This window comes from Panthera onca, chromosome B1 (genome assembly GCF_046562875.1).
Source record: "Panthera onca isolate mPanOnc1 chromosome B1, mPanOnc1 haplotype 2, whole genome shotgun sequence".
NCBI lineage: Eukaryota > Metazoa > Chordata > Mammalia > Carnivora > Felidae > Panthera > Panthera onca.
This window is the reverse complement of record NC_138342.1, coordinates 61,163,336-61,181,724: the sequence shown is the minus strand read 5'-3', so window position 1 is coordinate 61,181,724 and position 18,389 is coordinate 61,163,336. Positions and strand designations below refer to the sequence as shown.

Here is an 18,389-nt window from a genome sequence, read left to right as displayed (position 1 = left end):
TTCTGAAGAATTTCCTTAGGATGGATTCTCAAATGTCATTCAGTTTATATAAATATTTTATAGCTCTTAATGCTTATTGCCTAATTGTCAAATGGCATTTTAAATGATGAGAATATTTAAAATTAACATTTCTAAAGCACAGTCATTATAGTAATTGTGTCAAATCACTCTTTTCTTCTTCCAAATTAACCATATTTATCAGCCCCAAGTGTAGGCTGTAACATCACATTCCAAGTATTTATTTTCCATTGCTCTAAAGATATTACATCTTACCATCTGGAAGTGACTCCATATTTGTACTAAAATATAGATGAGAAACCCTAATAACCATGGGTGGGTTAATGATTTAAGTTTGAATCATCCAAAGAAGATTCTAATTTACTGATTGCTTATAAACTGAAAAGCTCAGACTGAGTGCTAAATATACCACTATATTTTTATTCTTTCTCAGAATTCCAATCTCAACAATATAGACTGTGGGGAAGAACACACAGCGGTTCTCGTTTAGAGGGCTCTACCCAAGCTTGCACTTGCCACACGGGCCTCAAACTGTGTACAATCAGCAGGGGGTGGAGGGCAGTGCAGGGCAGAGGGCACAACCTGCTTCACTGGACTGTCACCAGTATATTGTTTCTAAATGACACTGGCATTTTAATAACATCAGTACTGTCATCTTCCAGGTAATACTGCAGCACTGTTTAGGATTCCAGTCAAGGTATATACCATGATGAGGAATTAAATGAGAGAAAGAAACAAGAAATACACTCTGAAGAAATGTAATAGAAAGTTTAAGGTGCTCAAGATAATGCAAGAGTGGAATTCTCTGGTGTTCTGAAGAGAAAATGTCAGCTGATGATTCTGAGAACGCAGTTTTGACTTTCATCATCACTCTCCACTCTCAATCAACTCCTTCTGCTATTCTCAGCATCATCTATTCAGATGTGAAAGGCAGAGCTCTAAGGATTGTATCCGACCCTTTATGCTCCCTACACATACATCCAGTCAGTACCAGGTCCTGCCAGTTTCATCTGCTTTGGTCACCACATTTCTCAGATCTGCCCCCTCTACACTACATAGCATGAGTTTTAGGGTCCCAGTAACACACATGTTTTTGAATTCTGTTCCACCAATCACTGAGTGACTCTGGAGAAGTTTAAATTCTGTAAGTGTTAGATTCCTCATTGATTTTTATATGAAGGTATTAATTATGTTGTAGGGACGACATGAAAATTAAGCAAAACAGTGTTTAAAATGTGCTTTGTGAGCACCCAAAACACAATAAACAAAAAACAGCAGCCATTATCATCACTGGCACCATCAATGACCCAATATCCTCCCCAATGCCTGCCATACCACCTCCCTCTCTCCAACTTTGCCTTTCAAGTTTCTACTTGGTGCAGCCACTAAGTGTCCCAAGTACATATAATAACACGTCCTGCCCCTCTGTGATAGGGGACTGTGATAGGGGAACGTGCCTGATTCATGCCTTCATCCACAACATCCTGCACAATCTTAACATGAGCTCTCAATTTGTTGAATACTCAGGTAGTTCTAGATTATTTAGGAAAATAATGAGCTCTACTTTCTGTATCTTCTTGTATATGAAATGCCAGGAAAAACTCTTCCTCAAAGTAGAAAAGTATCAGTGCCCTAGAAAGTGTTTACAATCTGTCAATACATACTTGCTCTCGAATCATGTTTTTGTAGTGAGTCACAATACTGTCATGCTGTTCTAATGTTTTCTTCACTTCTTCTTCTTTTTTATCCTCTTCACTGGACTTATAAATAGCCTTAGTTATCACACCTATAAAAGAAAGCTTATTAAAAAAATATTTTAAAAATTTAAAATGTTATTTTATTAAGACTTAATCAGTAAAAACATATGGCCTAAATGCATGACAGAGAAGATATAGTCTTTCCAATCTTACTGAATGCCAAAAGTCCTTCAATGAACTATAGACCAAGAGCTAGGAGGAAGCCCCTACTTTTAGGCTTACCATGTAATCTACATGTGTCCAGAATATACGTATACAAAATAATCATAGGCACTTTCTAATGAAAATCAATATAAACTTTGTCTTACCTTCAAGTTCTTTTACCAGCTTCGTAAACTCATGATCAAATATCATGTATTCTGGACTGGGGAAGTTTGGCTGCGGTTTCTGAGATGCTCTGGAATACAACTCATGTTTGCTAATAAATCCTAGTTTCTCTATGAAGTTTTCTTTGCCAATCCTCTTCTCTATTAGTTGTTTTAGTTTCTCTCTACAGAGACAAGGACATTGAGATGCTTTTCAAAAAGGTCATAACAAGGGGCGCCTGAGTGGCTCAGTCAGTATAGCATCCGACTCTTGATTTCAGCTCAGGTCATGATCTCACGGTTTATGAGACTGAGCCCCATGTGGCTCAGGATTCTCTCTCTGCCTCTCCCTTGCACACCTGTGCACACACACACACACTCTCTCTCTCTCTCAAAATAAATAAATAAATAAACATTTTTTAAAAAGTCTTAACAAAACACAAAAGCTTGGTCTACATTATGTTTTGGCAGAAAAAAATGTATCATTATCACTTGATGCATTAGCAGTCATTTTCCCCTAGCATCTTCCCCCCACTTACTTCATGTAGCTCTCAAGTGAGTTATCATTGAAGTAAATCGAAATGCCCAACAGAAGGGCACATAAGCCTTGTACCAACTGCTCTTCCTCGCCAAGATTTTCTGCAATTTGTCCCGTAAGCTGAAATTTTTGTTAAGGAAACTAATGGTTCATAATATCTAGCGTATTTTATTTTACAGTTTGAATTTGACATACATTTCATGTAAGAATTTCTACAAAAATTCTATGTATAGTCTAGGCAAGCATAAAACAAACAATGGTACACACACACACACACACACACACACACACACACAGACACACAGACACACAGCATAAGCAAGCATCATTACCACCATAACAGTTTGAAAAGCTGCAACACAGCTGAAGAGAATTCAAATATTTAGAACACAGAGCTACCTCTAATGCAGAGGAAGAAATAAGCATACTTACATGTATCTTACTAAAATATAAAGGATACAAATGGAACATTGGCTGAATTGTGAAGAAAATGCGTTACAGCAATGGGGCAGTTGCTTAACCAGGTACAAAGCAACATTAGTAACCCAACTCTTGTCTGTATTTTGCTTCCCTGCAATAGACAAGTTGGCAGAAATCTCATTTACTTCTTTTAAACTTAATGTTGCCCTAAGACCCCCTCCACTTGCATTAAAAGATCTTTAACATCTTATAAAAGATGTATTAAGAATTTAGACATAAAAAAAAAAAAAAACCTGAACAAGAGAATTCATTCTTTTGTCCTTTATGGGTCATATTTCCCAAAATGAACAGAAGGCAGAAATTAGAATTGATTCAGGTTCATAAACATATACCAGGTTATCCAAAATACTATCAGTGGAAAAACCTGATCTGCTAAGGAAGATGCATGATGTGAATGTTTGAAAAAATTTATCAGTCTGAAACACTTTATAATAACATAAACTTGCCAGGCAAATTTATGATGTTCCAATTAGAATTTTAGAAACAAGTTTCTGATGAGAGGACAATTTCTACCTTCTTCAAAAATATTAGGAAAAATAAAAAGAAATCATCTCCTGAATTATTTAGTCAAATTCCATTAGAATAATAAACCACGTTGCAAACTCACTGACAACATGCCAAATAATGAGAATCACAAACATAACGAAGAAGAAAAAGATTTATTTAAATTAGCTAACTGCCCCAAACCACTAATTATACTGCTGCCAACTACAGTTAGACAATATTGAAAACTAGCACATCCATCAAAATTACAGTTTCCTAAATTTTTATGCAACACATTTGTATCTCCTATGTGGGACAGTCTCTTAGCTTATAATGTTGCCACTGCCCATATTACATTATATAACCTATATTTTTGTTTAAGAAAACAAAACTTGTTTGAAACAAGTGGAAATTAGCACAGTAATGCATTACTTTGAGATAGTCTCAGAAAATATCCAAAATATAATTATTCAAAGCTAGGCAAAGAATGGATTTAAAGTAACCATCATTATGTTTTGAAAAACCATTCAGACTATTCCAATTTCATGAACCTTGATGTCAGTACCCTGGCCTTTTTATAATCTATTTTCAAGTATATTTAATATTTAATTAAACAAATTCAAAATAGACTTCTTCAAAGTGATTTGCCACCAAAGAAGCATTAATTAGCATGAATCTGGCTTTTACATGATGCATTATTCTTACGCTTTCCTTGCTCTATGTCATTACCATGCTCATGATGTATCTTCATGTTACCCAAGTAAATTTAAAAGTTAAAAAATATAGTTAATCTCAATCGACTATGTGCCACAGAGAACTTTAATTACTCAAGTAAATAAATGAAAATACTTCATTGACTGCCCCTAAGTATATATAAAAGATTTATTATTATTTGGAATACCATTTGCACGTACCAAATATACCTACGTTGTATATATAAGGGCATCCTATCAAATCACTGGCTCATATATGAATAAGCAAAAATGGAGCCAGATTCAAATGTGGCTCTTCTAAACGTATATACCTTTTGGGGTCTAACTGAAGCATAAGAACAGCAAAGTTAAATAAAACTAGTTAGAATCAGATGGAACATCCCACTTAAACTATGGCAACAAAAGAAGATAAAGTATTCAGGAATGAGCCTAACCAAAACTACAAAACCTAAAGGAGGAAAATTTAAAAGCACTTCTAAAGAGCACAAAAGTAGATCCAAATCAATAGAAAGACACCATGTGTTTAGACAGAAAAACCCAAGATCATAAAGACACTAACGCTATTTAAAATTTATTACATTATGGGGCGCCTGGGTGGCGCAGTCGGTTAAGCGTCCGACTTCAGCCAGGTCACGATCTCGCGGTCCGTGAGTTCGAGCCCCGCATCAGGCTCTGGGCTGATGGCTCGGAGCCTGGAGCCTGTTTCCGATTCTGTGTCTCCCTCTCTCTCTGCCCCTCCCCCGTTCATGCTCTGTCTCTCTCTGTCCCAAAAATAAATCAAAAACGTTGAAAAAAAAATTTTTTTTTAAATAAAATTTATTACATTAATGTAATCCAAACAAAAATACCAGAAGATTTTTCTCTCCACAGAACTAAAAAAATCTGGTTCTCAAGTTCATATGGAGAAAATAAACAAGCAAGAATGACTAGAGACCCTGTAAATTAAAAAAAAAAAAAAAAAAAATGAAAAAGAGCAACAAGGAGATACTAGGTCATAAACAGACAGGAATCAAAGGATAGACAGAATGAAAAGTCCGGAGATGATCCATCTACAATTGGGAATTAGTTTATGAAAAAGATAGCATATAAGCATTAGTGGGATACAGGAGGACTTACAAAATGTTGGGACAACTAGGCAGCTATCTAAAAAAAAAGATCAAAGGATCTATAACTCATACTGTTCATCAAGAAAAATGGAACAAAAATTTAAATGCAAAAAATGAAACCAGAAACTGTGAGATGAAAATATGGGTAAGTCTGTTAAAATCTTGAAGTGGGGAAGGCCTTTCTAAAAAGTATGATATAAAATGTAGAAGTGATAAAGGTCTCATTAAAAAAATCCAAAACAGGGGCGCCTGGGTGGCTCAGTCAGTTAAGCGTCTGACTTCGGCTCAGGTCATGATCTCACGGTTCGTGGGTTTGAGCCCTGCATCGGGCTCTGTGCTGACAGCTCAGAGCCTGGAGCCTGCTTTGGATTCTGTGTCTCCCTCTCTCTCTGCCCCTCCCCCAGTCATGCTCTGTCTCCCTCTGTCTCAAAAATAAACAAACATTAAAAAAAAATTTTTTTAAAAATCCAAAACAAAACACCAAGTCAAAAGACCAGGAAAAATGTATTTGTAACTTATCACAGATAAGGGTTGAATTCCTTAATAAAAAATGAGTTCCTATAAAATTAGAAATTATTTAACCCAATACAAAAATGGGCAGATGATATGAAATATAAAAAATGAGAATTCATGGGAAAACTTTAAGTGGTGTATAAATATACAGAAAGCTATTCAACCTTTTATAATCAGAAATGCAAATTAAAACTCACTAAGATAATATTTTTCACCTCTCAACCGACTGGCAAAAATACAAATCTGTTAATACACTGTTGGTGAGGCTGTGGGGAATATAGCTCACTGCAATCTTATTTTGCACTTTGCTAGTGGTTCAAAATGGGATTAGGTAGGGAAAAAACAAGGAACAGAACAGTGAATATGCATAAAAAACACCTAAAGACACCAGAAGAAATAAGAGGCAGGGACCCAGGACAGGGGTGAGGCCATGACTTCTTATTGTATACTTTTTATAACATTTGATTTCTAAATCATGTATATACGTATATATGTATTTTAAAGTGTGTGTACACACACACATACACACACACACACTTTTAAAGGACTAAATTTAATTCTAATAGTGGCAGTGTGGTGTCAGTGAAAACATTTGGTTGAGAATCAGAAGAATCAAATCTTCTATTGTCCTACCTTGTGGAAGTTCAACATGCTATGTGGACCCCAATTTCCTCATTTAGTGAACCAAGGCCTTTGGACTAAATAATCTCAAACACAGAAGTTAAAAGGATAGGCTCTGAATACCAGGATTTGTATCTTGGTTCTAAAACTCAACATCCTGAAACTTTATCACTATCCTTCAATAGCAGTAATAATTAATACCCATTTCATAGAGTTGTGGAGTGGATTAAATGGGTTAATACACATTAAGAACTTAGAACAGCACATGGTACATAATAATAAGTGTTTCATGAGTGCTGTAAACTATGAACCATCCCTTCTAGTTATACAATTCTATGCTACCTACTACTGTATTAAAAGTAGAATAATGCACCAAATTTAAAATAGATGGCACAGGGGCGCCTGGGTGGCTCAGTCAGTTGAGCGTCTGACTGTGGCTCAGGTCATGATCTCACGGTTCGTGGGTTCAAGCCCCACGTTGGGCTCTGTGCTACCAGCTCGGAGCCTGGAGCCTGCTTAGGATTCTATGTCTCCCTCTCTCTCTCTCTGCCCCTCCCCTGCTCATATTCTCTCTCTCTCAAAAATAAAGATTTAAAAAAAATTTTTTTAAATAAAGTAGATGGCACAACAAAGTTTGAACTAGGAAAAGGAAAAAACAGTAAAATTGCTAGGATAAACTTTTTTTTAAACCTCAATGAAATACAGGTGGTCCTTACTTTTTTGCTAGGTTAATAGAAACCTATGAATATTGGAAACATGCACAGTGAGGACTGTGTAATAATACTTTTTTTGTGCAGACTGTATTATTATGATGTTCATCAAACCATGATTTATAATAAAGAAAATGGAAGATAATTAAGTATACAAAAATAAGGAGATGGTTAACTAACCAATGGTATATTTATTTGGTGAAATATTATGCAACCATATAAAGTTATATTTATTTAGTGTTTAAGAACATGGAAGATATCTGTAAGGAAAGAGGCAGCATACTCAATGGAATCTAATGTATGATCACCCCTATGTAAGTAAATAGTATAGAAGAAAAAAGACTGAAATTTAACCAATAGTTACTTTTGGGTAGAAGTCCCACTTTCTACTTTTTTATTTTTCTAAACTTTCCAAAATGAAAAGAAACTCAACAATTAATGAGTGTAAAAATGCTATAGTGTTTGTCCAGCGTACAATCACAAAATGTTACTAAGATCAACCCAACAAAATCCTGATGAAGCTGCTCTATCATCCAAAAAATAAAATTAGAGATTAGACCTTAAAGGCTATCAAAACATTCTATGTCATTGCACTCTGATCTTCTGATGGATTCTTTAGAAGATAAAACACCAAGAATAGCTAAAAAAAAAAAAAAAAAAAAAAAAAAAGTCCACACTCCACTTCATAGAATAGTTTCATAGAACTCTTCATTTTGTTTATATGTTTATGTGTGTTTATGATTGTTTATAGGTTCAAGTCAAGAAAAAGTATGTATCTCTTTAGCACTCCAGAGCATATGAACCACTGAGATGTGGAGAAACAAATGGATGCTGAAATTGTAATTTCAGAGCACTCTGAGGGTTTAGTTACTAGAAATCACAGATTTTACAGGCTGCAATGGAACCACAAACAAAATAAATGAAGCTGAATTACCTTTAAGATAGACTATTATGTTTTCCTTATTATTTTCTATCTAAATAGTTCCTCTTGTTCCTACTTTGTGGATTTCAAGTGTAGTATTTTACACTGTGTATAGAAATATGACAAGCTAACATTTTAAATTTCTACTCTTCCAAGTACTGAAATGAGGTTCTAGAGTGTTATGATTAGACTCACTTTCAAGCAGTGGCCTCTGGCAATAGAGATTTAATAAGAAAGGGGCACGATGGAACTTTCTGAGATTACAAATATGTTTTATATCTTGTATTTGGGTGGTGATTACAGAAGTATATTAACCCATCAAAAATCATCAAATCGAACATTTAAAGTCTGTGAATTTTACTGTGTATAAAATTAGTGCGGTAATGCATTACTCTCAGGTGCCTCCAAAAACTCCTTTTTAAATGACTGACATGTATACTTTTAAAATATCTAGTATCAAAAATTCTGGAAGCTAAAACTGATGAATATATCTGTGTTATTAACATGTGTCATATCATACTCATACACAAAGATATAACTCCTAACAGCACCTCAGTTATTACTAGCAATACTGCACAATTGAACATATGAACGTAAATATTAAGGTACACTCCCTTTTTGCAAAAGACTGCACAAAAAAAAATCAAAACCAATACAAATCACACTCCCCACACACATCAAAAACTAACCCCCAATGGTAATTGTACCATATGGGTTATATCCAGAATAACCCACAATATCCAATTAAAAAATTTTTCAAATTACAAAATTATACTTACTATTGTACATTTTCAATAATCTAAGTAATAAAAAAGTCATCACATTCTTTCATATACTGACTAAAGACAAACTTCTTAACCCTAAATTTTACTAGCTTTGAAATAGTTTCAGGGGGGATAGAGAAGCAAGCTTAGGTGAGGAGACACACAAAACCAACCAAAAAAACCCAAACCAAGCTATTCCAGAAAGTGCAAGCATACCCGGAGGAAGCACAGGTACAGCTTCAGACTTTCATTCCCACAGCTCTTAGTAACACCACTACATGGAGAAAATGCCCCATGGAGAAAAATTGGAGAGCCACTTATGATAGAGATAAACTTGCTGACACATGAAAGTGTGAGTAGAATGTAACTTCAAACAAGCAGTTAAAAAAACCATCAGCAAAACCCAAGACAAAGGAAAGCCTTGCTGTAAGAGGGAAATGCCTAAGCTTAAACAAGCGATACATACCCGTCTGTCGATCTTATCACCCTGTAAATTACACATTAAAAATTATTTATATTACTGCTGTAGAAAAATTTAAATCCAGAAAAATCCCTCACAGATGGTCTCTCTACAAACCCACACCAATAATTTGGGACAGGATAGTTCTAATATTTTATTATGTAACATTATGTAATTATCTAATATTTTATTGTAACAGGATAGTTCTAATATTTTATTATGTAATATTTATTATGTAACATATATATTATGTAACATATTTTATTATGTATTTTATTATGTAACATAATATTATGCATATTATTAATATGCATTTTGGAGGAGAAAGGATCATTTTACAGCACTGTGCTGTGAGGGGGAAGACACCACTATCTTGAGAATTTCTCATAATGCATTAATTGTGACTACAATGTTAGAGCGAAGTCTCTGGTGGTGGTGGTCCGTTAACTGCTGTTTGGCTTAAGAAAAGCTATTTTCAACAAACAGCAACATGAGAATGAGAAGTATTAAACACACATGGATATGAATATTTAGGGGTAGTTTTTTCAAATCACTAAGAAATAAATGATAAAGATGCAACAAGCTTTCAATTTAAATAAACAGATTTTAAACAATAAAGAGAATGTCTGATCCCCTTTTCACTAGTTAATTTTTAACCGTAATTTATAACTTCCTATGGATGATGGCATTGATGTCTCTTTAAAAGCTCACAATAAAACAATTCAATGAGTGTGTCAAAATTAAAAATTAAGAAGGACACAACACATTATCACCGGGAGGGAGAGAGGAAAATTCTAGGGGACAGCACAATTTTAGACTTAAGTATATTTTTACTCTAAGTGACTCTGAATGTTAATGACTATAGTTTTGCTAAACAGTGAACCTGAACTGTTCAACAGCAACAGAAGTCCATGTGGACAAATCATCCAACTGTAAGTGACCTTCGTAAAGACCTTATCATCCACACTTCAGTGAAGCTTTGTTGTTCTCATTAGGTGTCTAGAGGAATGCAAACAGTTCCATTTTTGTCTGTATTACTAGACAAATTATATGCCTTGGGGTTTTGAGGGTTGGAGAGCTCTCAAACATCAAGGAGTACAATGTTTAGTAAGCGATGGACTGGTATTGTTTTCTGAAAGGAAAATCAACTGGTCTGGGAAGAGAAAGAGGGAGGTACATAGCTATGAACCACTTTATTCTATTCTCTCTCATAAACAGACCCAAATTCGGCTACTGAGCAGAAAGAGAAAAGGACATGCAAGAACACTGGATGATAGAAAAAGGAAACAGAAAGAGAAACAAAACACCTTTCTGTCCAGAAGATGTGTTTCATGAAGCAGATCTTAATATTTGGCAAAACCATTCTTGTAAGAGTATGTATTTCTTTCTCTCCACACCCTGTTTCAGGTTACAATGAGTTAATGAGCAGGTAAGTCCATGCCTCTTTCCTTTTTCATCTGCATCTACGAAGGATACCCTTAAATCTTTGTATCACTGACACAAAAACGTATAGCTGAGATTTTTTCCCCCTTAGAGCAGTTCCACTCGCCAGCCACTTTACCTGTGAAAGGATGTTGGTGCACTGTTGCAATAAAGAAACTGGAGGGTTGCCGATACTTGTAGCAAGTTGAACCCTGAGCAACTGTTCTTTCTGGGTAGCATTTTCTTGCAAAGCATGGGCAAGGGCCACAGCAGCACACCAGTTTGAAAGTGAATCAGTAGAAAATAAACCTCCGCATAATAACTGACCAGCTGAGACTGAATTACCTGTTGCTACAAAGATGGCAGGCAGATGATGATAAAAAATTAATTGTTGTTTTACACACACACAAAAATAGTATGAAATACGATTTTAAAATCTGTTAATTAGGGGTATTAAGTTACATTTTTAAAAGTCTGCTTTTCAAGACAAAAATGAAAGATGACAAAATGACCCTGGAAGAAGAGTAGCAGAACAAAGAAATAATTACATTTCAGGCATCAAATCGATGAGATAATATTCCAGAAAATTACTGTCGTAATTAAAAACTGCATTTCTAAAGCAAATCCAAGGAAATGCCATATTTTAAATATTCCACTACATCCAGGGTCTTTTATCATTTACAATATAACTTATCATTAAAAGCTGGAAAGACTATGTACTTCTCAGAACAGAAATTAGAACTAAATTATTTACCATCAATAGTGGAAGGTAGAAGCGTTGACACAATTTCTCCTTGTCCTTTTTGGTTTTTATATAAGAAACATTGGAAACAGTAGAGAACGGCACAGCGCAATACAAACGGCTGCCTTTCGTTAACCATGGACATGAGAAGTACCACGATTGCCGGTCTGTTGCATTCAGAAAGAAAAGAGCAAAAGAAAAATTGCAACCCAAGGACACAGATCAGTAACTAGTCGCTTCTGCTGACTGAAACACCATAAGCAGAACACCAGCGAGGTAAGTATTCCACCTCCATTGCACAGGACAGACAACTGCCGCTCGGACAAGCAAGCGATCGGGTCTGCGTAAGGCACGGAGAAGTGCGAGGGTGATAGCTGAGCCCAAATACCGAAGCTCCAAGGACCACAGACTCTTTTAAAACACCAACATGTTTATCTTGTCAGATAATTTCTAGTTTCAAACATACGGGTGAACTTCTTAAAAGATGTGTACATGAGACATACTAAAAACCCAAAGTAAATTCTGACTTCCTCAGAGAAATAGCAGTATTTCCCTTTTCCTACCTTGGTGGGTTTGAAGGTGCATTTACAGAAGCAAAGTAGTCTTGGTTTACTTGGTAGCCTCGAATAACTTCTGACACAGTATTAATGGTCTATTTAGGGGGAAAAATAAAAATTGAGAGAGAGTAAGTCAAGGAAGAAAACCTGTTTTCAAAACAAAATGTTATATCCTTCTGTGGTTTGCTTTTAAATGCTAAGATTCAGATACCAAAAAAAAGGAGTGACAGCATTATAATCCTGTTAACACTTTTTCAAAATAACGCTTTAAAACATTAAGCATAGGGCTCTAATTACAAATAACACTTGACCATAAGGATTTAAAAGTCTCAAAAAATTAAAATCAATAGTATCCTCTAAAATACAGAATCTATTTCTACAAAACAAGGGTGCTTCAAACTAAAATCAGCAAACACATTTAAAATATAACAAAATTAAAACTTCAATTTAAGGATGAAGTTGAAAATACCTCCAAGAAAATAGAATAAAAAGGCAAACTAGATACACAGAAAGTCTAACAAATCTATTAGTGGAGTTGCAGAAATAGAACATAAAAATAATTATCAAGAAAGATAAAAAACATTCTCAGGACTGAAGGACACAGGTCTACAGCTTGAAAGGGTCCAGTGGGTGTCAACAATAATTGGGGAGGGTTAAAAAAAAAAGAAAGTCTGTAGTACTGCACATTATCAGTATATTTCAGGAAACCAGAAAGGAAGAGAAGATCCCAAAAGTTTCTAGAGAAAAAAGTTACATGAAAAGGATTAAGATTAAAAATGGCTTCAGATTTCTTAACAGCAGCTCTGAAATAATGTTCAGAAAGTTGAGTGTTATGATTTCTAACCCTGAATCTATACCTAGCCAAACATTAGAGTAACTCTGAAAATAAAGGAATGACATGTAAAAGATAAAAACAAGTTCTCTTGCCATTTACTTTTTTTAGGAAGTGAAGTAAACTAAGATAATGAGTCAAAAGGTGGGGAGTAAAGACATGGAATCCTGGTAACTAAGGGATTTAACTCCAGAGAGGAGTAAAGGGAGATCCTAGGAGGATGGTGAAAGTCCTGGGGCTAGAGATGTGCACAGAAGTAGACCAGCCTATATTGGAGCAGGAGGATGGAAGGGGCTTCTAGAAAAGAAGAAAAAATGTCTAGGAAAAAAATGTCTGGGATGGGAAATGGCATGTTAATCATATTGATAGTATTAATATGCAGATACACAGAAAAACAGTAAGATGAAAAGAGAATACTATTACAACTTAGGAAAGAGAGATATTTAAAAATGATACAGGGCTTTGGCTTGGCAGGGAACAGTATTTGTACAGTCATTAAATTATAAACCCTGATTACTGATTTAAATGCAAATTACTGGGGTGACAGGAGGAAGTAAAGTGAGAGGGTTATGCAGAGGGGAAGCAAGACTTAAGGCAAGGGAGGAGTGAGGCTGCAGATAGCTAGCTGCTTTTGTTACAAAACTTTTATTATTACCTATTCTTTTAATGTGCATGTGTTAATTTGAGAAAGATTTTATGAAAGTTTAAATAAACTAAACCTTTCTTTTCTTCAAACTAACCTCTTTTTCTTAATAGGTAGGAAACAAGAAACGCCAAACATCAGGGAAAAAGAATTTACTGTTCTAGGACTCTGTAAGACTACTTAAGTCTCAAGTCTTATTTGACTAAGTCATACTGTTCTCAACATTAAAAACTTAAATCATACTGTGCACTCCTGTTGAATACAATAAAATTAATGAAAGTCCTGTAAGCTTGAACAGTATTTATATATTATTAAACTTGAGGGATGAGTACACCTTTTGGAATTAATACTGTCATCATTATGCAAATTATATTTTAGTAGGATCAATAAGGAATTTAACATATAAAAATGGTTAACTATTACTGTTTTGCCTTCAGCTGACATCTAATTCTTCTTAGGATTCCTGATTTCAACTTCCGCAAGAGTAGCCTCTGCCTCCATTTGGTTTACCTCAGTCAGGATATCAGCAGGCACTCCAGTGGCCATTAGGATAGTGCAAAGTTGCTGCAGTAAGCCACACTGGAACATAGCTTTCTGGCAGCTACTGGTAGCACCCGGAGGGTTGGTGGGAGATACCAGCACACGAACCAGCTGTGAAAGAAAGAGAAAGCAAAAGTGGTCTTTTAAAGATGTGAAAAGTCTTGAGGCAAATTATCTGTATGAACAAGAACGTCTATATAAAGGATTCCCCTCACCTATTCAGCCAGATCTAGATGCTCTTTCCTTCACGCTCTCATGGCAATAGTTCTGTTATAGTACATAGCACATTACGCCAGTTTGTCTCCTTCAGGTGATTGTGAACTCCCAGAGTAGAAACTGCCTCAGTCATTTTTGTATTCCAAAGAAAAGGCCCAGTATTTATAACATAGTGTATAGTCAATAAATGAATGAATAAGTAACAGGGTGGTATATTTCTTACCAAAGTAAAGATGAACTACCTAATTATGGAGAAGGTCTGAAAATAGAATGGCTTGGGGTGAAATAAAGTCCCCCTAAACTGGAGATACTTAAAGAGAGACCAAAACTAACCCCTGAAGACATGGTAGAAGATTTATGCGTTAGGCAAGGGGCTGGCCTCATTGATTGTTAATGCTAATGAAACCTTTACGGTTCTATGATTAGTCTGAACTTGAACATGAAGTCTGAGAAACATAAAAAATGTCATCCCAAACAAATGTTCAGCAGTTACGTCTTCAAAATAATTTCACATATAGCTTGTATTTTAAAACTAGACTTACCAGTCTATGTGTGTACAAAACCTTGTATATTAAGATCAAATGGGATTTTATAATATTTTTATTAAGAGGGTTGATTAATACATTGATGTCACTAGAGAGAAGCTTTAGAATTACATAATGGCTCAAATCTTTAGACCTTTCTGGTTAGACCTCCATGGCTTTTTGTTTTGGTTTTTGTTTTATTCTCCTCTTATCCCTAATTGAAATATATATATATATATATTTAAAGCAATACCAAGCTATTTGTCACTTCTCCCATAAATATTTCTACATATGCCTCTAACTAAAAAGAATTTTAAAAAACATGATCATCATGCCATTACTGTAGCTAACAAAATCAACAATAATTCCTTAGTATCATCTAATAGCAGTTGGGTATCTTTATTGATGAGGTAAATAAAGAAAAAGTAATTATCAATCTTCTAGATGACAGAGAAATAGGAAAAGGTGATTGAAGAAAGAGGGAATATTTATTATAAGGATAACAACATAAGGGAAGACTTAGTAACAACATTCAAATACGTAAAATACCGTAAGGAATGGACTTATATTTTCCCTGAGAGCAAAACAGGGGGAAGTTTGTAGAAGGCAGATTTTGACTCATTATATGAAGTTTTTAAGAGCTAGAATTACCCAACAATGAAAAGGATTCTCTCATAAGGTAATGAGCTTTCTGGGAACTGCTGGCAGTATCTGTCCAAAAAATGATATATAAGGGTATATTCCTATAGGAATAGGAGGCAGAACTAGTCATAACACTATCATTCCAAGAAAAATTCAAGTGTTTTAGGACTAAAAAACTTTTCAAAAAGATGCTTCCCCAAAATTTAATCTGTAAAATTTGAATGAATACCCTCAAACACATCGATTTCAATTTATAGAATTTTTAAAATCAATCATGATTTCAACACAATGATGAATAATTCCAGTTAGGAAGTTATCTGTCCAAATAGGACTGTTTATCCTCATTTTTGATGCATTTTCATTTGGTGCATAACAGAGAACTGGAAATACAAGCAACCCTAAATAAAGCTATAAGGAAACAGCACAGTAATAGGCTGAAAAGCAGAAGATAACCTGTGGCCTGCGAAGTCATGAATGCATTAACTACTCAATCTTTGAGATGGAGAATATATTGAAGTGAATTAAATTCAGTTTATTTTGAAGTTTACATTCTTTAAGATTTTATTTACTTTTTAAAAGTAAAAAAAACTTAACCAATTTACTACATATGTAAAAATAATGTATTTTTTTGTTTATATGCAGCACCCTAGTCTAATTTTTTTTTTCTTTTGGTAAAGTAGTACTTTTTAAACAGCGGCTTTCTTCAAAAATGATTCTTTGCTTAGTACTCTAAGCCATAAAACATGAGTGGACTCCTCTAGCAGTTTAAATTTTCCCTGCTTGGTAGGATATATATAAGCTTTTGCACATCACCAGATCCCTTCGCTCTGTCTAATCATGTTTTGAAAGGTATTTTTCTACAGGAATTTCTTTTATTAAGAAAGTGGTGTTGGGCAAAATATCAAGCTTATACTTGGAATGCTATTTCTAAGGTGCAAAAAACATGTTGAAAAACTAAGTCTTGAAATGTGTAATATTGACATGTGAAAGTAGAAAGGATGAAGTGGGGAGTATAAAATAGAAATATTCTACCCATGTTCTGTAAAATATTTTCCTGACAGGTTTGAGGCATATTCTATATAAGGTAACTATAATTTATTATCTAAATTGGGACACTTTAGAAGTGAAAGAGGACACTGTTCGTAATTACAAAACGATTATTAGCCTGGCAAAATGGGGCATCTGGTCACCTTAATTACCAATTAACCCTACACAGGCAACTCCCAGGGCATGCAACGATATTCAGACTCTAATTACTAGAGAAACTATCCATCTAGTTTTGAGGAAAACAATTTCAGAGATGTAGGAACAATTCAGAGATATTCAAAGACCCACAAGAATCACCAGAGAGCCAGTAAGCTGGGAAGCTAGTTTATAAACTTAAGGGTTTGGAGAGGGAATAATAAAAGGAATAAGTAAGTAAAATACTTCAAAGAACTTCATATTTTCTCTGATGCAGAAATCATTTGGGATCCTATTGTCTTCACTTTTACCATTCATCAACAGTAAGCTAAAATAAAATTGCAGGTGACTTGTCATTTTAACTTATATCAGACTTAAAACAGATTATTAATCTTTGGAGGCAAGGACATTATCATTCATTTCCTAGCAGTCACTGCCTAGCTCTCAGTAAATGTCTACTGAGTGAATTTATTTGCCGAACGCAGTATTCCGTACATTAAAATTTACATTAGAACCTTAACTGAAGAAAGTAGATTTAAAAAATTCAAATCAACAATCTAACCTATTATTCTCTGGGTGCAAAACCCATCAGGAAACTATACGTTTGGATTTGCTTTAAAATAATCCAGCAGGGCAGGGTGCCTGAGTGGCTCAATCAGTTAGGCATCTGACTCTTGGATTTGGCTCAGGTCAGGACTTCACGGTTCCTGAGTTCGAGCCCTGAGTCAGGCTCTGTAGCACAGACTACTTGGGATTCTCTCTCTTCCCCCCGCCCCACCCTCCCCTGCTCACTCTCTCTCTCTCTCAAAATAAATAAACCTTAAAAATAAATAAAATAAAATAATAAAATAAAATAAAATACAAATAATCCAGCAGGGCAAGAGAAGGGAATAAAAGATGAAACAAAATTGCCACATGTTAATAATTATTGAAGTTGAGTCATGGGCATATGTACTGGGGGTTGGAGGGAGCAGTTAATGGCAGTGGATCTCTATCTCTGAGCATAACTGCAAATCTTCATATTAAAAGGTTTTCTTTTAGGCCCATCTGAAACCAACTCAATATCCTAGATTTATCAAATACAAGCAATTTTCTTTTCTTTGAAAGGAATGTTGTCAAAATTCTTGTCACATTTATGTCTAACTATAGTGTACCTGTAGCATTACGTGCAGATTAGTCACTTTCTGTGCAGACCAGCCAGAATTTTCATCGCCAACATCAAACCAAGGTTTCATACGTTGAATATATGAGCCTTCTTTAAAAAAATTTTGATTGGAATTGTTGTTTTTTAACAAGTTTTGGAGCAAAATCAGACAATCTTCCACTACTATGCCTGAGAAAAGAATGTAAAATGGAAGTGTTAAGGCTGATAAAACCTGAAGGAAAATTCACTCCCCAAACACTTAAATAAGACAAAACTTCAAACTCAGCATTTCTTCAGTACAGCAAGGCAAAAAGCCTGTTCTGACTCCTGATGGTCACAGGCCACAATCTGCGTGCTCTTTCTTAGGTTTCCAGTGATCTCTTGACCTCTCTGTTCAACTACCCCTCACCTCAATAACTCAGATTTTTTCTTCAGATCCCAGATTAAATATCAAGACCTGATGACTAGGTTGGCATCACCAGCCACATGCTTTCACAAGAAACTGCTCCTTTTATTATTATGTAGTATCTGTCTTCTCTACTAGATTATAATTCA

General features: G+C 35.0%; 1 protein-coding gene across 3 annotated transcripts in view; it reads right to left on the bottom strand.

Annotated features, from left to right (window-relative positions):
- USO1 (USO1 vesicle transport factor) overlaps positions 1-18,389 on the bottom strand; it is a 93,075-nt gene that overhangs the window by 11,344 nt on the left and 63,342 nt on the right. For 2 of the 3 annotated variants that reach the window (XM_060654846.3, XM_060654844.3), the window contains 10 exons: positions 17,845-18,023; positions 14,097-14,237; positions 12,118-12,206; positions 11,567-11,721; positions 10,952-11,163; positions 9,397-9,417; positions 3,079-3,189; positions 2,620-2,738; positions 2,084-2,265; positions 1,683-1,804 (listed from right to left, as the gene is read on the bottom strand). In XM_060654846.3, coding sequence (XP_060510829.1) covers positions 1,683-1,804; positions 2,084-2,265; positions 2,620-2,738; positions 3,079-3,189; positions 9,397-9,417; positions 10,952-11,163; positions 11,567-11,721; positions 12,118-12,206; positions 14,097-14,237; positions 17,845-18,023 — 1,331 coding nt within the window. The remainder of the gene's footprint in view (positions 1-1,682; positions 1,805-2,083; positions 2,266-2,619; positions 2,739-3,078; positions 3,190-9,396; positions 9,418-10,951; positions 11,164-11,566; positions 11,722-12,117; positions 12,207-14,096; positions 14,238-17,844; positions 18,024-18,389) is intronic. The other variant, XM_060654845.3, reaches the window with a different exon arrangement.